Source organism: Alligator sinensis, unplaced genomic scaffold (genome assembly GCF_000455745.1).
Source record: "Alligator sinensis unplaced genomic scaffold, ASM45574v1 scaffold625_1, whole genome shotgun sequence".
NCBI lineage: Eukaryota > Metazoa > Chordata > Crocodylia > Alligatoridae > Alligator > Alligator sinensis.
In genome coordinates, this window is record NW_005842894.1 from 335,930 (window position 1) to 360,839 (window position 24,910).

Here is a 24,910-nt window from a genome sequence, read left to right on the forward strand (position 1 = left end):
GCAGGGGTGGTGGGCACTCAGGGGGGTTGGGGGACCAGGCAGGGGATGGGGCCTGGCAGGGGTCCCCCATGGTCCCCTACCCCTCCTCCAGCCCCACCGCTCCTGCCTCCTACTTACCAGCATGGAGTCTGTGTCCGGTTCCCTGCAGCAGCGAGCGGGGACTGCCCAAATCTCTGAAGCTCTCCGAATCTTTTCTGAATTGATTTAGAGAGTTCGAATCGATTCAGACCTTTTAATTGGTCTCCTGATTCGATTTGGATTTGGAGATTCAGCCGCCAAATCTTCTCCGAATTGAATTAGCACCCAAAGTTTTGCACAGCCCTACATGATATACAAGCCAACAGTGGAAGGAGAGGGGAAAGCAGCGCATATCACCAAATTTCATACACCTGCAATTTTGAGGAAATGGGGAGTATATCAGACCTCTTTGAAGAGTCCATGGGCATGGCAACCACAGATTCATTACATCAGGATGGAAGGTTTCATGCAGTAGGGAAGGTAGGGCTGGAGGTCTTGAAGGATCATAACAAATTGATGGAAGTGGTAAGGGAGAGAGACATGATAGCACCGGTGAGAAACTTCCCTGAAGGACAAATGAAGAAGGTGTGGGGAACTGTGGCGGGTAAACAACTAAAAGGAGAACATGTTGTCTTAGCATGGATGATTGTAATAAATATCTTACTGGTGAGAGAAGTGCAACACAGATGGGGCTTGACAAGCTCAGGTTAGGTGTCCAAGAAAGAGGGTCAGGGACAAAGAAATGGTGGGGATGTATTTTGGGAGTATACCTATGTCAAGGGAGTGTGGGCAAGTGTCTGCCACTTTCTGAGCATCACCAAAATAAATTTGTTAGTGCAGGAGATAGTCCTATATGGACTCATACCAAAGGGACCAGAGGAAATGTTATTAAGGACTTTATTAGCATGTTTTAAAACTAGTTTATAGAAAGTAAGAAACCTCCATTTTTTTTAAGCAGCTGGCTTTCACTGAAAGAGAGTGCCTGAAGCTTGGGCTGCATGAATTGAAATACTACATTGACTGGGACAAGGCAGAGATTGGAGAGAAAGAGGTGGAGAAGAAGTGAAGTAAAAAAGACTGGACACACTTGTTTTACTAAGCCAACAGATAGGACTGATGGGAGGGGCAGAGAGTTTCAGGTGGTTGCTGAGGAAATAGTTTTTCATGGTTTTCTGTATGAAGAAAAAGAATTCTGTAAGGCTGTGGTTCTCAACCTTTTTTCTACCAGGACCCACTTGCAAAGATCTACAGCCTGTCCTGACTCGACCCACACCCCCCTGGCCCTGCTGATGCCCGACCCCCAGTCCCCTGGGCCACGCTGGTGTTCCTCACTCCCAACCTGCAGCCCCCTGTCTTCCCCCAACTCCCCTGAGCTTTGCCACAGGGCCCCCAGCTGCCCCTACCCTGCTTGGGCTGGAATGTGGTGGATGCACTGCCTCTGGCTCATGCAGGCAGTAGTGGAGCAAGTCTGGCCCCTGGCATGGGATGGAGGGCACCACGCCAGGCAGCCTGGTCATGGCCCCTCCCATCCCCTGAGCAGCATCTCCCAGCTGCCCCACCCCCATGAGCAGAGGCACTGGCCCTGGTGCCACCAGCCCGGCCATGCAACAATCCCCCGCCCCGCTTCCCCTATAGAAGGGGCAGGTGCCTTCCCACCATCCCTCTGCCCTGCTGCAGCTCGCGACCCTTTGAAATATTCTTGTGACCTTTATTCTTGTGACCCCATGGGTTGAAAAATGCTGCTGTAAGGGGTTCTTTTGTGGGAAGTTGATGTATGTTGTTTAACGGTTTAATATATATAGTTGTATGTTTTTGGATATGTTGTTTTTGCAACATGAAATCTGGGTAAAACAAGGGTGCTCAATATGTGAAGCTTTGTAAGTGTAGGGTGATAAGTGGAATTTAAAAAATGTTTTTTTAAAAAAAGGTTCCCATCAGCATCTTGGTCTTTTGACTAAGATCATAGTTTTTTTATACCAAGGGGAGGGTGTCATGGCTGCCTCTGGCTCTCCTGGTGCCAGCCTGGAAGAGGCTCCAATTAGTGTTTTTGGTACCAGGGGAGGGTGTCCCCTCTAGGTCCTCTGCTTTTTCCCCTCCTGGGGGAATAACTGCCTCCTTTTTTTTTAAGGGCCACACACAAAAAAAGTTCCCATCAGCATATTTGCCCTATACGAGCCATGTATTTTATAATCATGCTCAGCGTTGGCTACATTTAATCAACTTCTTAGTTGTTTTTCATTACTGAGTACATGCTGCTTTTAGCAGCAGTTCAACAATTGGTAAAATATTTAATGTGGTTTTCTTGTATGTGAATTTAGGATGAGAGGTTTTTTTCCACATGCTGATTGGGGGAAAAATCTTCTTATATTCAAGTAAATACAGTACTATGTGCATGGCACTCAATCTGAATCTAGTTATGTGGAGGTAAACACATCTATTGTATTTCCCACTTCAGAGAGCATGTGGTGGGAACATGCAGCTTTCCACAGTCCTGGGTGTGGACAGCCCTGGCACCAGCCACCACACTAGCCAGGAGAGGCAATGGAGATTTGCTATTACTATATTTGTGGGTGGGCTATGCACAAAGTTTAAGGCAAGTCTGTCTCTCCAAGATAGGTGTAAAGGTATGACCTGCCTACCAGAATTGTACCACTGGAACTTTGTGCCAGGAATGGATTGTTTTATCAGTTTAATTGCACTAGGATCACTCATAGCACAGAAGTTGTTATGCTATTTAAAGAAAGCTTACGATGGAAAAAAACTTAGGTACAGCACCATTATGCTGTTATCTCTGTGCTCACAAAGGAGGTTGCATAGCATATGCCATTCGGCATTGTTAGTGCCTGCACGCATGTGTGTGTGAATCCATGTACATGTAAGTGTGCACATACACATGTGCACTGGGATGAAGCACTACTGGGCTATTATCACTGTTCCTGTGTGAGTATATATGCATGAGCATGTGTGTGTTGCATCTCAGCTAATTCAGCTGAAGGTTGCCATGAACAACTGAATTCTCTCCCTGCCTTGACCAGAGACCATCTGTCTGATGCTGCACCAAACTCATCATAGCTGGCCTGGTGGATTCCCCATGGATTCCCCATTTTTTGGATGTCAAGTGAGAGACTTGGGTTCTGTTTTGCAAAAGTATGGAACACTCGGGGTTTGTACACATTGTGAAAACTACAGCATTACAGCTTGCAAGGCTCAAAGGCTGCCTTGGTTGGGATGGTTGAGTTGGAGATGATCCTGCTTTGAGCAGGGAGTTGGACTAGATGACCTCTTGAGGTCCCTTCCAACCCTAATTTTCTATGATCCTTTGATTCTAAGCTGACGCATTCTAATTAGAGAATGAGGTTTACATAAAGTATCCCATGGTCATGTTTAAATGCACGGGGGCTTAATACACAAGATGCTGTGGCATTTTAATTAGAACGGCTGCCTGGAAACAGCTTTAATTAAAATGCAATGGCACCCCACTCCCCCCACCTCTAAGCATATGTATAGGCAGTCAAACACTGCAGGAATGGGCACCAACAAAAAGTCCAGAAGGGAATTACTCCTAGTGAAGGCAGGACACATGCCAGAGGTTCACTCCTGATTCCTTAATAAGGGGAAAATTTTATTTTCCCTTCTCATTAGTCCCCCAACCAACCTAATTCCCCTGCCTCACAGGATGTTCCCATCCCTCCAAGCCTGGCCTTCTCAGTCCATACAGACCCAGATGCTCTGTTCTAGCTCCCTCCCTTATGATGCCTCTGCACTGTGGCCAGGCAGCTTCTTTTCTCTGTGCCTCTTAGTCCCTGTAAGTTCTGATGCCCAGTGCCACAGTGATTCCCAAGGATCTGGAGAAGCAATTGCAAGAATAGTTTTACTGTTCCCTATGCTCCAGCCCTGGACACTGTTCAATGTGACTGAACAGTTTTGCCCCAGGAGGGTCATTTCAAAGGGACAGTGCTGGATGGTGGGCCACATCAAAGGGGCTCACAGTCTGGATTTAGTCCAGAGGCCAAACTTTGGGAACACTTGGTCTAAGATATTAGCTGCCAGTTTAACAAATGTCTAGTGAGCATGAGGAAATAAAGATTGTTGGGTGCCAATCCAAGCAGATTTACATGGGGACAGCAAAGCCACCTCCCTTAAATGTGTTGTTTAAAACCATCAGATTGTATTCCCTTGTTACCCAGCTCTGGAGAGTTTCTGAAGCCTGTGGAACAAACATAACTCTTCACAAGTTTTATACCTTCCCCAAAGTGTCCATGCTTTAGGAATACTTACTATATACTGTTAGCTTTACTGGGGCACTGCGCCCACTACTAATTGGGTTTTCAACTACACAGCTGTAAATGTCATCGTCAGACATTAGGACTCTGGTGATGGTGAGCACCTTCTGATCATGAGAGAGCAGCAGCCGTGAGTCATTGCTGAGAGGCCTGCCATCTTTCAGCCAGGTGTATGTGGGCTTTGTACCATTCTCATGGGAGCAGTTCATGGTGAAATATTCACTGAGCTCTAGCACAGTAGATGATGGAACGACAGCTTGAGGCTTTGAAATTGGAACTGAAAGAAACAAAAAACAGAAACATTTCTGATTAACCCTATCAAAGAGAAAGTGCTTTTCAGTAGTGTGACATACCTTTCTGCTCTAGTAGCTTTTTTCATACAGGCCCAAAGAGGGACTGGAAGACCCAGAGCAGAACCCTGTTTATTGGTTACAGTTGGTGACTTCAGAGTTCTTTGGGAGTTTCTTTTCAGACTCACTGTATGCTCTGCTATCAAATGATTTGTGATTCCAGTGCCAGGCAGAGAATGTGGCATCACTGAAAATAAAATAAAAATTCAGCCAATAAATCAGACTGCAACAGATATATGGAAAAATTCCTGATAGCTGCCTCTCCCCTTGGAGAAGAGAGACAGCTCATATAGGTATTCCCACATTCTCAATACTCAGTCACTGTGACACAGAACATCGGAATTCTTTACCAGCCCTCACATGTTGTTAGTGTCACTGGCTTGTACTATAGTTGTGCACAGAAACCTCAAATGGGATTAAGCCATCTTGTGTCCAGCCCAGAACAGACACACTCAACAAGAGACAGCTCCCACCCCAAAGGGTTGATAGTTAAAGCAGACAAAAGGTGGAAGGAACGATTACTTCCCCATTGTATGCAACACTGATGTGTCATTGTCCAATAACAGCTGTCAAGCAGCAATTGTCAACCGAAGCCTGCAACAGATTTCTAGAACAGTCTGACAGTGACCACATCACTAAGGGTGAGCATAAAACAACCAAAACCACTGAATGTGTTTGGTACACACTTACCTCTAAGCATCCACATAATGAATACCCAAGTCAGAATGACATGTGGCAGATGCCAATAAGGCACACTAAGGACATATACAATGCTCAGGGGGCAACTCTCATGTTTCTGAGCTAGCTACTAGAATGAGACTGCTTTTTAGGGATACATTCTAATTCTTGTATATGAGTTAAGTTCCTAGACTGTAGACATTATACTCTGAGACATTACCATCTGCTTCAAAATCAAAGCAGGAGCTGATGTCACAGTAATTTCTGAGTTGTATAGGTCTGCTCTGGCATGTGTCAAACTTCATCCTTCTGACAAGAACCTATGTGTACCTGAGAAGAGATCCCTGCAGACCACTAGGTTGAAGAATGAGCAGCTCCAGTGCAAGATAGCATTTACATGGGAAAACATTTATATAACCAAAGACCTTGAATGAGCATTGCTAGGTTGTAAGATGAGTGAAGAAACATATCTCATACAGAAGCTAAATAAGCTCAAGACTCAAACTGCAAAGATAAAACTAGTCCAAAAATTCCTAAAGCCATTCAAGAGACTGGAGAAAGTGAAACATGATCAATCTCAAGAAACAATGCTTAGCCTTTTGCACCCACAGTGCCTCATCAATTTCCACTACTGTTGATGAGGACTGTCTAGAAGCAGCTCCAAGACATGGCCCACAAGGGAATGATTAAGTCAGGTGGTGCCCCTTTCAACTAGTGTGCACCCATGGTTATTGTGGCCAAGACTTCTGGAGGTGTGCTTATCTGCACTGACATCTTGGGGTCACCAAGAATGTGGAATGTGGGTATCACCTCATGTCAGCAGTTGAGCACACATTTGACCAGCTGCAAAACACTAAAATTTTCAGCAAACCTGAAGCCAACGCAGGGTCTTGGCAGATATAATCATAGAAAAAATGGGCAGGAAGGGACTTCAGGAGATCATCTAGCCAGCTTCCTGCTCAAGGCAGAATCATGCTTGACTAAACCATCCCAGACGAGTGTTTGTCTAACCTACCCTTAAAAATTTCCAAGGATGGATAGTCCATAGACTCTCTTAGTAGTCTGTTCCAGGGTTTAACCACTCACATACAATGTTCCTCCTACTACCCTACCTAAGATTCCCCTGCTGCAATTTGAGACCATTGCTCCTTGTGCTCCCTGCAACTCTAATACAGAGTGAACATAGGGACTTGCACAGAAGAAGGCTTATGGGGAGATCAAAAATACCCTTTGCACCTCTCTTGGTTTTCAGCCCAACCAAACCAACTATCATTGTGGCTGACACATCCTCCTATGAGCTGGGAGTGGTCTTCTGTATGATGGCAGGATAAGACCTATAGCATACACATCATGAACTCTGCCAGATGGAGAAATATGCAAGAGGCAAGGATATGGGGGTGGGGGGGTGATATCTTTTTATTGGACCAATAACCTTGAGGTGGTAAAATCAACTAGTAATCTAAGGACATACTGAATATTCTTGCACTCATACACGGGGCTGGCTGGACATGTGTTATAGGACCGTAAGAATGTATGTCATATGTCTAACGATAAATTATTACAACAGGTAGTAATGGTGTTTAGTGAGAAGCAATAACACATACTTAAAAGCATTTTGCTTTTTAAATATAGTGGGTACCAAGGTCAGGAAGCCTCCTCATACCATTCTAAAACAAAATGACAAATTAATAATTTCCAGAGCATCAAAGCCAAATGAAGCCACGTGACATGGGAACCAGACCCACAAAAATGTCACAAAGTGTTAGAAACCTACTGATTCTTGTGGAAGATTTGGGAAACATCTCAAAACATTTCTGCTCTGTCCATTCTAGGTATTTCTTCCCTACCATTTTTTTACAATGCCAAGTCTTTGAATTATATGAAACGGCAGCCAACAGATACACACAAATTACTGAAGAGAAAACATGGGCCATAGGTGAGGTTTCATGCCACCAATGCTGGTGAGTAACTTTAGATAAATTCACTTTTAGAACTCAGTTGGCTTCTGGATAAATCACAGCAACCACAGATGGAGCTTTACATTGCTTTATATGTACACACAGGTCAACCTTTTGGTGCATCAGCAGGCTGTGATCCTCCCTCTGGATTCCATGCAGTTGTTACAGATGAGAAGATGAAGGAGTCGTCCTCTTACCTGCTGTCGAATTCAATGGCAGAGGAAAAGGGGGTGGGGGGTGATAGGGGCAAGGGACATTCACTCCCTATCCCTGGAATGTTCTGGATTTCACCAACACAAACTCCAGGATCACTTATATGGCAACCCCCTCCTGTATCCACCCCTGATCTGGCCCAGCTTGCAGTGAGTTAGCATTGCCTCCAGTTTAGCTTTAAAAGAGCCATTTAATGAGACTCCAACCCATTTTCCTGGCCAATATTTGTGCAGTCTGGATTCTAACATCAAAACACTTCCCCTTTTCTTCCCCATTTCATTTGGCTGGTTGTATCATCATAAACAGTAATTCCCCTATTTAAGTGCTCTTGCCTTCTAGGTACATAGCGATAGCAACAATTTCTCTCCTGGTATGCCAGGCCAGGCAGGTTTTGTTTATTGTCCTTCTGCCAATTTCAGTCCATGTGATACAACATTCCAATCACTTGCTGTTTCCAAGCCACGGAAGCCTGCTCTCTCCTCCTCCTCCCTGAAAGGAGAGAATATCTCTCCATTCCTGTGTCTGTAAAGCATTTTCTCCTCTCCACTCTCTAAACACTGGCCACTACAGCTGCAGTTTGGTTTCTGGGGACCATTACTTGTGCACCACTCTGCCCAAACATGCATTTAATGCAGAACTCATGAAGATGGGACACCACAAAACAGGAAACACCTCAAAATCATGTTTCTACTCTTTTAAAACATGCTGCTTTTCCCCACAGTGAACACTGGGAAAATCTCCAGTACTAACCAAGGCCAAGTATTTTGTAACGCTCTATATACCAAGAAAGAGCCAGTCAGATTTTGGAAGGACAGAGTTACTGTGTTTTAATAAATACAAAGACAAATACTTGGTAAAAATAAGATGATAGGGACTGACAATGGACTGCAGGCTTATAAAGAGCAAGGAGAAACAAGAAATGGCAACATAACAAGTGAGGTGTGATGGGAAAGGAAGGACTGGCATTACAACCAGCTATTTAGTTAAAGATGTGTGAGCAGTAGTATTGACACACTAACGGAATAGAAAAATGAGAGCAGATCACATAGGGATACAGGAACATTGGGCTGGACCAGGGCTCTCTACCTAGTAGCCTGTGAGCTGCATGAGACCTGCAAGGGATTAGTTAACATGTGACCTCCCCCTCCCCACAACTCTGGGTTCCCACCAGGCAATCACACCCCACATTGCTCCTGCTACTGTAGTGGCTGGGGTCTGTGAGGCAGGACCGCACAGTAGAAGGGGCCCCAATGAGCCTGCTTTCCATGCAGCAGCACAGTGGGAGAAGGGGGCCTTGTGGCGTTCATGCAACATGGTAAAAGGCCCAAGCAAGTGCTGGCAGCAGAAGGTGGAAGGGACTTATGCTGCCTATATGGCAAGGGTGGGGGGAGAAGTGGGGGGCTTGCACTGCTTATGGAACCTGCATAGCTTGTGGCCCCTATGACATGCAGCCTGTATGGCATGCAGCCAGGGGCTTGCAGCTGGTGTGGCATATGGTCTCTGGCTGCTCAGAAGTTGGACATCCCTTCCCTAGGCTACAGGGGAAAGGGAAACCTCCCATAGTCTATGTCATCCTGACCCAGGGGAAAAATTCCTTCCTGACCCCAATCTGGCATTTGGTATCACTTTGGGCTGAGGACCAGGGCTTCCAGCCAGGAACCTCTGGGTTTTCTAAGAATAGGAATGGCTTCAAGAGGAAGTCAAAGGAAAATATAGGAGCCATGGCTAGAGGGGATGTTCACACAGGTCCCTTCCATTGCTCCCTGTGGCAGCACTGTAGGGGGTGCTACTATGCAGAGCCCCTAACCTCACAATGCCAGGCCCAAAACTACGCTTTGGGAATATCCCCTGGGGAGCCTACATCTGGTGATCCCCCTTCTTGGAAAATGCCCACAAGCCTGGGGTAAAGTTGCCACCACTCGGGCACTGGTCTCTGTTAGGGCTCTGTGTAGGCCGGGGTACACAAACCCTGCAAGCCTTGGGGGTGCTTTGCCCACAGTGGTATTTCAGAGTGCTTCTTTCAGCCTGAAGCATCTAAAGGTAGCATCCTGTACCAGAGGAAAGTAAATTGCCTATCCCATTTTAGCCAGCAGAGCAAAGGGGTGAAAAAGGCCTGTCTCTCCCCTAAGGAATTCACAGCCAGGCACACTGAACCAGATAGCTCTTTATTGATCAGGGGGAGGGGGGTGTAGAACAAAGGAAGCTAAGAGAAAGCACCTTGAGCAATTTCTAATCAACTGAGGCTTGCAAATATGGCCTTGATGGCCCTTTTAATATGCAACTGCAATACTTTGTTCTAATCTACTAACCAGTTTTCACTTATTGTTTCATTCAGAGAGAGACTCACTCTGGAGGGCCATGCTTCTGTCTCTCAAAATGACTGCCACAGGAAAAGAGTGAGCGGAAGCTCCCCCACCTCAGAAATTTTTACAGCCCGGTTGCCTAGGTGACCAGGTTGAACCAGGTAGCCAGAGTGAAACTAGAGGGTTGTATGAATGTCCCAACCCAGAGGCAGACAGAGTGGGATTTTTTCACACTCCCAAGCAGGATAGAGTTGCAAGGAACACGGTAAGTCCAGGGTGTGTGGGATGAAGGCACCCAGAAACTAAGTTAGGACCTTTGTCTACCATGAGGCAACAGTCAGGCCCTGGAAATCCTGGTGGGGTTGATAAATGCAGGCCTGTGGCATGTTCCAAGGAACATCCTCCACCATCCTTCAGGCTCCCCCCATCCAGTCCTCCCTTGAGAGTCCACTCTGCTCTCTAGACCAATGCCCATCCACCTACAGCCATCGTAGGGATTCCCTCCAAGCCTTCTGCTTCTGTCTGCTTAGGTGCATCTAGTAGCTAGTTCCTGCCTGGATGCCCAATTTGCCCCTAGCCTGGGCTTGCTTCCCTCCCTTTAGTCCCTAATCTGTAGTTCCCTACAATGAACCCTACAATGCTAATGAAAGTTTAGAGATACTAAGGAAAGAGACTCCTGGGATAGCAGCTCCATTCCCTGCCAATCCCAGGCTGTCCTGAGCAAGCAGATTACCCTGCCCTCTGTAGACTTCAGTAATGTCAGAAATGTGGTTCCTGCCACTGGCCTGACTGGCAGACTTTACCCTTTGCCCATTCCTGGAGGATGGCTCCTAGGAACTAGTGCCAAGGAAATGTGTGGAAGTAGGAGCCATGCTTGGCAGTGCTGCTCCATTGTGGGGTGGGGGGGGAGGTGCCAGTAATCTGTGAAGCAGCATGAGGTGAGGCTCACACTTTCAGGTTTTGTTGCTAGCTGGTGGGATACAGATCTGCTCAGTCCCTGGTCACATCTCTTTCCTCCCTGGAGAGGTTGAGCAAAGAAAGACCTTGTCACCTACTCCCAGTCTACTTGATCCCAGCAAGTGCAGCTCTGGACAGTATCACACATTTCAGTTTAGACACTTCCGAGCCTAGGTGCTCTGAGGGATGCTGTGACTTGCTTTAAAGAGCTAAAGGGTCAGTTCCGGGGCTGGAGAAGGCATTGCAGTATCTGTTCTTGAAGCCACACCTATGGTGTTTTGATTCCCACGTTTTGACTTGTTAGAAGCAGAGTGTATAGACCATAAGAAAACCCCCTTTCTTGGTGTACCCCTTCCCAGCTGCACAAGGGCCTGGCCCACAAGACCCAGGTTTCTACTGGGACCGGGTTTGGACACTTCGCCGCAGGAGTATACATGGGACTTGCTCGTGCCTGCCTCATCCCTTTCAACTCTCTGTGAATCTTGCCTGCCTGCATCTGTGTTTACAGTGTGCAACGGCAATACCTTCTGTTGATATTGATACATTCAGTAAAAGAAGTAGGTTGCAGAATTGTTGTTAACAGTCACTGTAAAAAGTACTTGGGTCTCATGCTGATCAAATGTCACAGGGGTTTGCCTCCACAGCAGAGCAGAGCAAATGCTGCCCTATAGGGTCTGGCAACTGTTGGGATTGGAGCACTGCCTCTCCCCCCCCAGCTCCTGTGGGGACTCCTCTCTCATGTGCTGCTGTATTTTTGCCATAGAAACAAGCAGGAGGAACTCACACTCTTGCTTGCAAACAAGAACTTTGACTTAGTTGGGATAACTGAAACTTGGTGGGACCCTACCCACGATTGGGCAATAAGCATTGAGGGCTATAGGCTATACAGACAATATAGAGTAGGGAAACAAGTGGGGGTGGGGAGAGTGTTGCTTTCTATATTAAAGAGCAATATACATCTTCCATAATCAAGATAGGAGCAGAGGAGGGGTAAATTGAGGTACTGTGGGTCAGAATGCAAGGGGGTCGGGGGAAAGGGACTTTGCAGTTGAGGTCTACTACAAGCTGCCACATCAGAAGGATGAGTTGGACCTGGAATTCTCCAGACAGCTCTCAGAAGCCGTACAGTCAAGGATAACCTAAACTACTGTATGGTCATGGGTAACCTAAACTACCCTGACATCTGCTGGGAGGAGGAGTCAGCTAGATCCAACCATTCACATAGGTTCTTAACCTGCATATAGGACCTTCACCTAATGCAGGAGGCATACGGTTCCAACTAAGGGAAATGCCTTACTGGACTTGGTGCTAGCTACAGGGGATGACTTGGTGGGGGAATCTACTGACAGAAGGTAACCTAGGGGATGGTAATGATCACTTAATCGACTTCACCATCCTTGGTAGGGTGGGAAAGATAACCACTAGGGCAGAAGTGCTAGACTTCAGAAGAGTTAACTTCAGTGCGTTCAGGAGATTAGCTAGTGAGGCACTGAAGTACTGGTAAGATGGGAAGGGTGGTCATTTCTAAAGGGAGAAATCCTACAGGTGCAGATGAAGACAATCCCATTGCACAGTAAAGGGGGCAAAGGGACCAAGAAACCCTCTTGGCTGAACAGGGAAATCCAGGAAAGCCTAGGGGCAAAAACGGAGGCATATAGGCTGTGGCAGCACAGGGTAGCTACCAAGGCGAAGTACACCTACCTGAGCCACACTTGCAAGGAGGCAGTCAGAAAGAAAATTAAAGACAACAAAAAGTCCTTCTTTAAATATATAGGGAGTAAAAAGAAGGCGCAGGGTTGCATAGGACCCTTACAGGATAAAATAGGGCAATTAGTGACAGATAGTGGGGTACCAGGCTGAGCTCTTCAATTAGCCTCTGTGTTCCTGAACATGGATCAGGACAAATCTCCCAACCGAATCATTCCACAAAAGGGAAACCAGCCCAACTGTTAGCGCTGACTTAAACACATCCAGCTCTTCCAAGTGTCACTAAGTCAGCGGGCCCAGATGATCTTCATCCAAAGGTGCTGAAGGAATTAGCAAATGTCATAGCGGAGTCACTGGCATGGCTGTTTGAGCACTCTTGGCGCTCAGGTCAGGTCCCAGAGGACTGGAAAAAGACCAATGTGGTCCCTATTTTCAAGAAGGGGAGGAAGAAGGATCTGGGTAACTGTAGACCCGTTACTCTCACCTCTATCCTTGGGAAAACCTTTGAAAAAATTATTAAGAATCACATTTGTGGGAGTCCAGCAGAAAAAACAATGTTGAAAGGCAACCAGCGCGGATTCATAGCAGGTAGATCCTGCCTGACTAACCTTGTTTCTTTTTATGACCAAGTCACAAAATATTTAGATACAGAAATCAAGGTAGATGTCATCTACTTGCACTTTAAGAAAGTCTTCAATATGGTATCTCATCCTATTTTCACAGATAAACTGTGAAGCTGTGAAGTAGATAATTACACGGCCAGGTGGGTGGCAAATTGGCTTAGGGGTCGCACCCAGGGTGTGGTGGTGAATGGATCAGTATTGACCTGGAAAGATATGGGCAGTGGAGTCCCACAGGGCTCATTCCTTGGACCCGTGCTGTTCAATGTCTTCACCAGGGACTTGGTTAAGGCAAGGAAAGCACTCTGTCCAAATTCGCTGATGATACCAAATTATGGGGTAAAGTTAACACACTATAGCATAGGAAATGAATCCAGGCAGATCTGGACAGGTTGGAAATGTGGGCGTAACAGAATAGGATGCAGTTAAACAAGGACAAGTACAAGGTGCTGCACCTAGGGAGAAGGAATCACCAGAACACTTACAGGCTGGGGGAGGACCTTCTTAGCAGCACAACAGCAAAAAGGGATCTCAGAGTCATTGCTGACACCAAGATGAACATGAGTCGTCAATGTGACAAAGCGATCAGTAAAGCTAACTGCACTTTATCATGTATTAGCAGGTGCATGACGAACAGGTCCAGGGAGGTGATACTTCCCCTCTATGTGACATTGGTCAAGCTGCAGGGAGCACTGTGTCCAGTTTTGGGCACCACACTTCAAGAGGGATGTGGACAACCTCAAGAGGGTACAAAGGGCCACTCGTATGGTTAGGGGCCTGCAGGCAAAGCCCTACGAGGAGAGCTTGAGGGCCTGGGAAGTCTTCAACCTCTGCAAGAGAAGGCTGAGAGGTGATCTTGTGGCTGCCTATCAATTCATTGGGGAGGACAGCAAAGAATAGGAGGTGCTCTGTTTACCAGGGCACCCCTTGGAGTAACTAGGAACAACGGCCACAAACTGATGGAGAGCAGATTTAGGTTAGATATCAGGAAGAATTTATTTACAGTGAGGGTTGCCAGAATCTGGGATGGACTTCCAAGGGAGGTGGTGCTCTCCCTTACCTTGGGGGTCTTTAAGAGGAGGCAAGACATGCACCTGGCTGGGGTCACCTGACCCAGCGCTCTTTCCTGCCCAGGGCAGGGGGTTGGACTCGATGATCTGCTGAGGTCCCTTCCGACCCAAACATCTATGAAACTATGAAACTGTACTACAGTAAAAGCTGCATTATCTGGCACTTTACCATCCGAAATTCTCTATTAACTGGCATCTATCATAGACACCATCTTGCTGTTTGGGACGCAGCTGAGTAGTGTTGCTAGCAGCAGTCTCATCCTCCATCCGCCATTGTGATCATGTTGTGAACACGTTGAGCTTGTGCTTGTGCTTTTGATCATGTTGTGCTCGCATTGAGCTTGTGCCTGTGCTTTTGTTCACGTTGTGATCGAGTTGAGCTTGTGCTTTTGATCACATTGTGATTGCACTGAGCTTGTGCCTGTGCTTCTGATGTGACTTTATTGCTGAATATCTCGCCTATCCTCAACTATGGCTATCAATCAACAAACAGAGGACAGAAGTGAAAGCATGTTGTTTTGACGATTATGCAGAAATTGGACATAATTAAGTGCCTGGAAAAAGGAGAAAACAGGAACAGGTTGATGCAGGAATTCAATGTTGGCTCATCTATGATCTATGACGTCAAGGCACAGAGGGCAGAGTTACTCAAGTTCATGACGAATTCTGAGACAAATAAAGCAATTGAGCAATGCTGTACTCTGCACAAACCAAAATTGGAACAATTAGACAAGATATTGTATGAATGGTTTGCCTTAAAACATTCGGAGGGAGCTCCAATTTCTGGCCCAATCTTTCAATGCTGATTGAAATAGCAAAAGACTATCAACAAATGGGAATAACTGAGGCCTGTGTTTTTTCAGATGGATGGCTGTCTTGCTTCAAACTTCGCCATGGTATCAGGAGGCTTGATGTGTCTAGAGAAAAAAAATCTGCTGATCATGAAGCTGCTGAAAAATATTGTGGACTTTTCCAGAAATTGGTTGTGGAGCATAGCGGTAGCCCAGGTAACTTGGGTACATACTTCCCTTCTCCAAAGCCCTTGGGCTTTTCCCAAGCCCTATAAATAAGCTGGTAACTTTAGGGGGGCCCTTTCAGTGGGACCTCCCCTTTCAGGAGCCCTGAACTAAACAGGAGGGGGGGACTCCCCTCCCCTGTGGGAATCCTCTTTTCCCTGCAACTCATGGCTCCCAGGCCTGGAGGGTGGTCCTTGTTCTCTGCGCCAGGCTGCTCTCTCACCTGCAGTGGGTTTCGGGGGGGGAGGGGGGGGGTCGCTGTCCCCTGGAACAGGGCTCTGCTATGCAGGGCTTCTGCCGTCTCTGGCTTGGCCCTCTCTGCTGGCTCAGTAGCCCAATCACTGTCTGGCTTTCTGGACTCAACCTTTTGCTATGGGTCGGAGGCCCAGGCTGCCTCATGCAGTACCAGGCTTGGTCTGCTCCCAGATCCTCCATTCAGCGCCTCCTGCACCAAGCTCCCAGTCTCATTCTGGGGATTAAGGACCTGAGCCGCCCAAGCGCTCCAAAGGTCCTACTCTGTGCACCATCCTGTGCACCGTGTCTCTGGCCGCACGCCAGAGGTTGCAGACCTGAGCTGTCTCACGCAGCTCCCAAGGTCTGGATGCCGTGTGCCGTGCTGCACACTGAGAGCCTAGCTGCTGGAGCCATCTGCTGTTCCCCGCTGATGAAAGTCTTCAGGGGCGCTTCTGGGCTACTGCTTTGCCCTGCTTTGCAGCTCTCCTCAGCTCTTCTAAGCCCCGCTCTTTTCTCTTCTCTGTCCCAGATGTGTTCCCCTCATGCTGGGCACGCAGCTCCTTTTATATGCTCCAGGGCTCCGCCCCTGAAATCTTCCGGACCTGAGTGTTGCAGTCTTCAATCAGGTCCACAGCGGGGGGAACTCCTCTCCCCCTCCTCTCAGGAAAGGGGCATGACTGAACTCCTCTGGCTGCCTCCTGATTGGGGAGGGATGAGCTCCACCAATCAAAACAGTAAGATTTCAAGCCTGGGACTCAACCCAAGCTCCAAAAGACAAGCCTGCTACACTCTCCCCTGTGGGAAACTTCACTGCCCCCAGTGAAGGTCACATCCCCAAGCCCAACTCTCACTGGGCCTATGGGGCGGTGATGGGCTCCCGGGAGGCCCAGGCAGTGTGGGTCTCATGTCACCCACAATGCCTTCTCTGTTGGTGGATGGAAGCAGTGAAGATCTCTCTCTGTGTGAGCCTGCAGGTGGATCGCCCTCCCCAGCAACTCCAGTGGGTGGGGCTACAGGCACGACAGGCCCCAGACCCAGTTCACCTTCTGGAGTAGGGGGCCCCAGGTTGGGGTGGAACTCAGACAGATATCACCCACCACAGTCGGAGTCAGAATCTTCTGGCACTATGGCAGCTGGAGGGTCAGATGCAGGTGTACCCTCCTGGCAAGAGAGTCGGGGCTGGGCTTGTGGAGGTTGTTGAGCCGGTGGGCAAGGCCCCATCAGTTCCCCTATAGGCAGCAAGAGGTTTCTGTGTACGACTCGCTTTCATCCAGGCCTGGCCTCTGGGGCAATCTCATGTACCAGTAAGTTCCCCGTTTCTCAAACTATAGTTTCACAGTTTCATAGTAGCTAGGGTGAGGAGGGACCTGAACAGATCATCTAGCCTGACCCCCTGTCACAGGCAGGAATGAATGCTGGGTTCACAAGACCCCAGACAGGTGATTGTCCAACCTCCTCTTGAATTTGCCCAAGGTAGGGGCAAGGATCACTTCCCTGGGAAGTTGGTTCCAGATTTTGGCCACCCTAACTGTAAAATATTGCCTTCTGATCTCTAACTTAAACCTATTCTCCATCAGCTTATGACCATTGTTCCTCGTCACCCCAGGTGGTGCTGGGGAGAAATGGGCTCTACCTATTTGCTGTTGCTCCCCCCTGATGAGTTTGTAGGCAGCCACCAGGTACCCCCTCAGCCTCCTCTTCCTGAGGCTGAACAGGTTCAGGTCCCTCAGTCTCTCCTCATAGAGCTTGTCCTGCTGCCCTCTCACCAAGCGGGTGGCCCTCCTCTGAACCTTCTCTAGGCTGGCCACATCCCTTTTGAATTGCAGTGCCCAGTACTGGATGCAGTAATCGAACTGCAGCCTGACCAAAGTCGCCTGGAGGGGGAGTATCACCTCTCTGGACTGACTTGAGATGCATCTTTTGATGCATGACAAGGTATGGCTGGCCTTGCTGGCTGCGGTCTGGCATTGGCAGCTCATGTTCATCTTGGAGTCAATAATGACTCCGAGATCCCTTTCCACCTCTGTGCTTTCAAGAAGGGAACTCCCCAGCCTGTATGTATGCTGTGGATTCCTTCTCCCAAGGTGCAGCACCCTGCATTTGTCTACGTTGAACCCTATCCTATTCTCGTTTGCCCACTTTTGTAGTCTGTCTAAATGTAGTTGCAGCCTCTCTCTCCCTTCAAGTGTATCCACCTCGCCCCACATCTTAGTGTCATCAGCAAACTTGGACAGCGTGCTTTCCACCCCCTTGTCCAAGTCGCTGATGAAGATGTTAAACAGTGAGGGCCCAAGGACCAAGCCGTGGGGTACCCCACTGCTCACATCTTGCCAGTTTGAGTACAACCTGTCCACCACTACTCTCTGGGTGCGCCCCATCAGCCAATTTTTTACCCATCCAACTGTGTAGGCATCAATGCCACAGCCGCTTAATTTATTGATGAGGATGGGGTGAGAGATGGTGTCAAAGACCTTCTTAAAGTCTAGAAAGACAGCGACACCATCATCCAAAGATTTAGTCACCTGGTCATAAAAGGCAACCAGGTTGGTCAGGCAGGACCTGCCTTTGATGAACCCATGCTGATTGCCCCTGAGCATGATCTCCCCTGCAGGCCCCACACAGATGTACTCCTTGACGATTCTCTTCAAGATCTTCCCGAGCACTGAGGTGAGGCTTACAGGCCTATAGTTACTTGGGTTCTCCTTCCTCCCTTTCTTGAAAATTGGAACCACATTAGCCAGTTTCCAATCCCCGGGCACCTGGCCAGATGACCACAAGTGCTCATACAGCCAGGCCAAGGGCTCCGCGATGACCCCTGCCAGCTCCCTCAACACCCTTGTGTGGAGGGCATCTGGACCTGAGGATTTAAAAATGTCTAGTCCTTCCAGAAGATCCTTAACTACATCTGCACTGACTGAAGGCCTGACAGAGCTATCCCCAAGATTGTCCCAGCCTCTGGTAGGGCCCTCCACTGGTCCACAATCTTATGTCTCCCAGTCAATCTGAGACTGTGTAAAAGCACCCAGTCCCCTGGGGACAGTCCCTGCTCCTGTAACGTGAGCATCATAGCTCTTCTTGTGGTGCTGTTGATTCCTCCCCGCCACATCGGCTGCCAATTGGTACGCTCACCTCAACCAGTTCCGCAGCTGTTGGGCATACTGCCCATGGGTTAAGTGTTGCTCATAGGCCTTCTCCACCCCGAAACACAAGTCTATGGGCAATCGGGGTTATCACCTGAACATCAATAGATACGGGCTGACCCCAGTGGCATCATTACAAGTAGCGTTGTATGCATGTACCAGGTAAGCCAAATACTGGCTCCAAGCGGCCTTCTGCTTGTGTCTTAAGGTGCCAAGCATATTCAGGAGTATTCTGTTAAATCGCTCTGGTTGCAGGTTCCCCTGAGGGTGGTAAGGGGTAGTTCAGGACTTTCGAATCCCCGCAATGGCAAACACCTCTCTTAGTAGTTTGCTATCAAAATGTCGGCCTTGGTCTGAGTGTATTCATGTGGGCAGCCCAAACACCAAAAAGTACTTCTCCCAAAGCACCTTTGCCACTGTCTGAGCAGTCTGGTCGTAGGTGGAAAAAGCTTGTGCATATCAGGTAAAGTGATCAGTCACCATGAGTATGTTGTCCTTTTGATTTCCCTCCCCTTCTATGGATAAAAAATCCATGCACACCAGCTCCAATGGCTGCGAGCTCTCTATGGTGTGCAAGTATGCTGTTCAAGTTGGCAGGGTCTTCCTCTCACAGTTGAGACATTTATCCTTCACATCCTCCACCATCCGTGGCCAGAAGAAACGTTCCGTAGCTAGAGCCAGGGTGCGTTCCATACCCAGATGACCGAAGTCATCATGCAGGTCCCTGAGTGCAAGCTCTCACTGCTCCTTAGGAAGGATCAGTTGCAGCAGCATCCTTCCCTCTGGGTCTTGTACTTCACGGTACAGCACTCCGTCAAAGAGCCACAGCTTTTCCCACTCTCTCACCAGGAGACGGGCCACAGGGGTGACTTGCCCAATGGTGGGAGGGTGCTCAGTGCTCTTCCGTCGGGCCCATAACATGTCCCTCACATCAGGGTCTTGCTCATGGGCCCGGCACCATTCAGCTGCTGTCATCTGGGGAAGAATGGCAGGGGTCAGGGTCGTATACTGTATCCATGCCTGTGGGATCCCATTGGGTGGTATTCCTAGGGTCTCAGCTGCACAGATTGCATTGACTCCCTCAGCCACAGGGTCCTGCGCAGGCAGATCATAGAGGGCCTGGACCATCTCTGGAAGCAGCCCATCCTGGTCAGTTGGGGATGCCAGTTTTGAGAGGGAGTCAGCGTCAATGTTCTGCCGCCCTGCCCTGTAGTGCAGGCTAAATTAATAGTCTGTCAGAGCAGCCACCCACTGATGCCCTGTTGCATCCAGCTTTGCGCTGATCAGTATGTAAGGCAAGGGATTGTTATCGGTCCATACTTGGAATGTAGTTCCATACAAGTAATCCCTGAACTTCTCAGTGACGACCCACTTAAGAGCCAGGAACTCAAGCTTGTGTGCTGGGTATCGGGTCATACTGGGCGCCAAACTTCAACTGGCATAAGCTACTGGGCATTGCCATCCTTCATGCAGTTGATATAGAACAGCCCCCAGTCCTGACAGACTGGCGTCTGTGTGCAGATGAATGGCTGATTTGAGTCAGGATATGCCAACATAGGAGCTTCCGTAAGGTGCTGAATGGTTTTGTGGAACACATCCTCACACTGAGCGTCCCACCACAACCCAAAAGGCTCTGTAGGGCTGCATACCTTCTGAACCCCTTGGGTCGGGTCCTGCCCACCCCCCCTTCTTAGAAGACTTCCCTATTTGGTACCCTTGGGTGAGATGGTTCAGGGGCCTAGTGATGGCTGCATAGTCTGGTACAAACCTCCTGTAAAACCCCGCGAACCCTAGAAATCTCTTAAGTTCCCTGTAGTTGGAAGGACGTAGCCAAGTGGTCAGTGCCTTGACCTTTTCTGGGTCAGTGCTAACTCTGTTTTGGGATATGATGTGTCCCATATATTTGACAGAAGCCTGGCAGAATTTGCACTTGTCAAGCGCCAGCTTAAGCCCAGCAGCTTCAAGACAGTCTAGCACGCAGAGAAGTCTTTTGTCATGCTCCTCAAGGTTTTTCCCAAACACTATGAGGTCATCCAAGTACACCAGCACCTGGGTTAGATGTATATCTCTGACTACTTTCTCCATTAAGCGCTGAAACATGGCCAGGGCCCCTGAGATGCCCTGCGGCATGCGCTCAAAAAGAAAAACACCAGTGGGCAGATAAATGCAGTTTTTTCTTTATCTGCCTCTCTCAATGGGATCTGGTAATATCCACTGCGGAGATCCAGTACGGTGAACCATTTGCTGCCCCCAAGACAATCCAGGGCCTCTTGCACTCGAGGGATGGTATATTGATCAACCACCGTGTGGGCATTCAATACACGGTAGTCGATACACATCTGCAGATTCCCATTCTTTTTGCGCACGATCACAATTGGCAAGGTGTAGGGACTTTTAGATTCTGTGATGATTTTGTGGTCGAGGAGCTCCTGCAGATGGTGCTAGACCTCCCCCATCTCAGTCAGTGGTATGCAACGCGACCTTTCACGAAAGGGTCTGGGATCGCTGAGGCGTATCTGGTGCTCAACTCCTTTTGCCTCCCCTACATCCCAGTCATGCAGGGAAAATACATTGGCCCAGCCCTGTAGTTTTTTCCATAATTGGGCCTTCCATTCCTCAGGTGCAGGGGAATCCCCAAAGAAAAAACGGTTAGGATCGATGTGCAGGGCACTGTCCTTTTTTGCCAGATTCACCACCTCTGCTTCCTGTACAGTGGCCACTTTTTGCCCTGGGTGCATGACTAAATCTCTTAGGGAAGGATTTACCACCACTACAGTGACCTGCTCCCCTTCCAATTTTCAAGCCTCGAATACTCCATTGGGGACTCTCAAAGTTCCCAATCCCCTTTTCCCAGAGAGGGTCTCCACCACAAGGGGCCCTAGCTGCTGGGGCTCTCCCCCTCACCTGCATGTACTGAGTAGGGCCCACTGGCTTTGGACAGGGATCTTCTGGGGGCCCATCCCAGAGAAATGCAAAGCTCCCAATATTTGGGGGGATTTCCCCATACACTTTCTCTCCCAGAGGGTATAGGCCTCGGAACATAGAGCATGCATTGGTAACTGCTCCTGATGGTCCAGGCCAGTCTGTTGCCTACAATATCGGGCCAGGACTTGGAATATACTGGAGCTGGTCTCAATGAGGAGGGAGGCCCCCTTTATACAACCTGGGTCCAGGCACATTAGGGCAATAGAGTTCACCTCCTTCTCCACCCCAGCCACAGACACAGGGAACTTAATACAAATTTCTAAGTCCCCATGGCATGGGTATGGGTTTTGGCTAAGCCCACATAGACCCAGCCCAGTAAGAGGATGCAACACCACGTGCTGAAGGTGTTTTTTTATAGAAGAACTCAAATATGATGGTCACTTGCCATCACTTTATGATGGTCACTATCCAGAATGGCCATACACCTTTGGCCATTCACCGCCACTGGGACCTCTGGCCTAGGGCCTATTAGTCCTTCAGGCAGTGAGTTTGAGACCAGGGCTCGGGAGTTTGTCAGGCTCTGGGGCAGAGCTTACTCCCCTGCTCCACCTGCCCCTCGTTTCCTGCCCCCCATTGGGCCTTTAGCCACTGAAAAACTAGGTCCGGGTTGCCCGGCTGTGTACACTCTTGGGCCAAGTGCCCATATTCCCCAAATTTATAACAGATCCACAGCATCTTAGTCCCAGCTTTGGTCTTGGCCCGGGGTGGGGCAAAGGATCGGGTCTGGGGCTGCCTCCCAGGAGGAGCCCTGGAGACCGTGGCTGCCCACACTGGCTGGGAGGACTCTTCTTCAACCTCTGCGGGGCCCTCTTCTTGTGGGGTCACTGCCATTACCCAACTAACAGGTCCCTGACGTGAGGAGACTTCCTCCTGGATCCACATGGCATCCTGGAGGTGAAGGATCTCCTCCTCCTCTCTCATTTCTTTCACTAATTGGCTGAACCCAGGAGGGTTGGTTTTCTGACCAGCCAGATTCAAATTCCTAATAAGGGCCAGACTGTATTTGGACCTGCCAGAGCCTCACATGATCTACCTCGCTCGGGCTAATGGCCCCTTGTGTAACCACTCTTTGCAACACCTGCTCCAAGCGTAACAAATACGAGGATGCAGCCTCGCCTTTGTGCTGGAACATGCTAAGCAGTTCATAGTATGCTCCCTGCCATGAGATGGCCGTCTAAAAACGTCATGTAGGATTTGAAGGTACTGCTGTGTGGTGATACCAGGATTCTGGAGCTTAGCAGTCCAGATGACTCCAAAGGCAGACTCCCTTAGTATGTCAAAAAGATGCTGCTGCTTCTCTTTGTCTGGTATCTGCCATGTCATCAGAGTTTCCTGTATGTGGGCAGTCCAGGACTCAAACCCTTCCTCTCCTGCAGGGACTGGGAGATTTCCTAAGAAGTTCCTCAGTCTTTTATATGCAGCTCGGTCATTTGAAGAAATTACTACATCCCTGATGACCTGCTGCAAAGCCGCAATCCATTCAGAGGTAACACTGGAGGAGGCTGTCGTCCCTTCCTTGCTCAGAGGATCCTTGCCCATCCTCTCCCCCAGATTGTTGAGGACTAGCAGGATCCAACATGATTCTCTGTCTGGGTCTCTATAGGGACACACACAGCACCTTACAATATCAAATTACCTGCTAACAAATCCTGGGCGAGCCCCCAGAATGTAGCCCAGGTAACTTGGGTATATACTCACCTTCTCCAATTGAAGGGGATTGTTAGCTGGCATGTGTGCCGTGGGGTGGGAACTGCAGACTGCTCAGTTTCCCTCTGTCCCTATAGAACCAGGCCAGGGCAGTCAGGGGACTTAACTATATACACATTCATTTACATTAACTTATCACAAGGGAAAGGAACATGGATATAAACATATGTACAATGTATATATATATATTTATAAGATATCTAAACCAGTAACATAAACAATACCCTCTGGGTAAATGCCATAAAACCTTATACCAGTACTCCAGATACAAGTAAGTCACAGATAAGTATCTGATCTGAAACAGATAAACCCCAAAGATAAACTCAATCCTGAGGGGAAACTCTTCTTGGGACTCTTATGCTGAGAGGCTATCCCATTATCTGGAAGCTAACGAAGTGGAAAACCCAGCACAGAAGCATGCGATCCTCCTGACAGTCTGTGGTACCAAAACATTTGCCATTGTTCATTTGCTCACAGTACCTGCCCTTACCAAACACTAGTCTTATGCTGAACTAATTGCCCTGCTAAAGGCACATTTTTACCCAAGGCCATCTGTTACCCTGCAGAGATTTCATTTTTTTAAACAGAACCAAAAGGCCAATGAAGGCATAGCAGATTAGCTGGCTGAGCTCTGTTGCCTTGCCGAATTTTGTGAGTTCAGTGATCTCTTGGATGGCCTGCTTCGCGACCGTCTCATCTGTGGGGTTCAAGATGAAGCAATCCAACATTGCCTGCTCTCTGAACCAAATTTGATCTTGGCTACTGCACAAAAAAAAGCATTGGCAGCTTAAGCACCATCCCATAATGTGAGAGAAATTTGCCAGACGTTCTCCAGAAATGTCCACTTACTCCAAAAAGTTCAAGAATTAGATCATCACCAGTAAATTCAGTGGATTATACCCTCACCAACAGCACCCCGTAAGCCAATTAATCCACAGACATGTTTGAGTTGCGGTGGCCAACGTAGACAAAGGGAGTGCAGGTTTAGGAATATGGAGTGTCATGCCTGCGAGAAGGGCCACATAGAGAGGGTTTGCTGCTCAAAGACCATTTCCGGGAGACAGAAAGACTGTGGCAAGTGTATTCATTCCCAAACCACTCACAGAGTAGAGTCCTCCCCAGAACGTGAGGTACAAAAACCATATTTGATTCAAAATGTTGGTGTTGTCGAAACCCAAGGTTCTGAGATGATTGCAACAGTAGTAATAAATGGAAAGAATTGCAAAATGGAAGTGGACTCAGGTTCAGAAGTATCCCTCATAGATGAAATCACATTCTTCCAGTTGTTTCGGCACCCTCTCCCCAAGCTAGTGAAACCTGAGTGTCACCTGTGTGACTACAATGGACAGATTGTGGAAACTTTGGGTAGCTGCAGTGTCGATGTCCAGTATGGAACTGTTAAGACAGCATTTACCCCTCATTGTCACTAAGGGCTTCCACAAAAGTCTTCTGGGGACAAATTGGTTCTCACCATTGGGAATCAGTATTCAAGGTGTACACAATCTCTGCACAGAAAGTCTGGAAGGGCTTGCAAGGGAGTTTCCCCAGGTATTTTGAGGGATTAGGAATTTACTCTGGTGCACCTGTGATGTTCCAAATGGATCCTGCGATAGCCCCCATCTTTATGAAGGCTGGGAATACACCTTTCACGCTGCGGCCAAAAATTGATAC

General features: G+C 48.3%; 1 protein-coding gene across 1 annotated transcript in view; it reads right to left on the minus strand.

Annotated features, from left to right (window-relative positions):
- The window catches only part of HEPACAM (hepatic and glial cell adhesion molecule), a 106,301-nt gene that overhangs the window by 50,049 nt on the left and 31,342 nt on the right, over positions 1-24,910 (minus strand). The window contains exon 3 of the mRNA XM_025192123.1: positions 4,297-4,578. Within this exon, the coding sequence (XP_025047908.1) occupies positions 4,297-4,578 (282 nt within the window). The remainder of the gene's footprint in view (positions 1-4,296; positions 4,579-24,910) is intronic.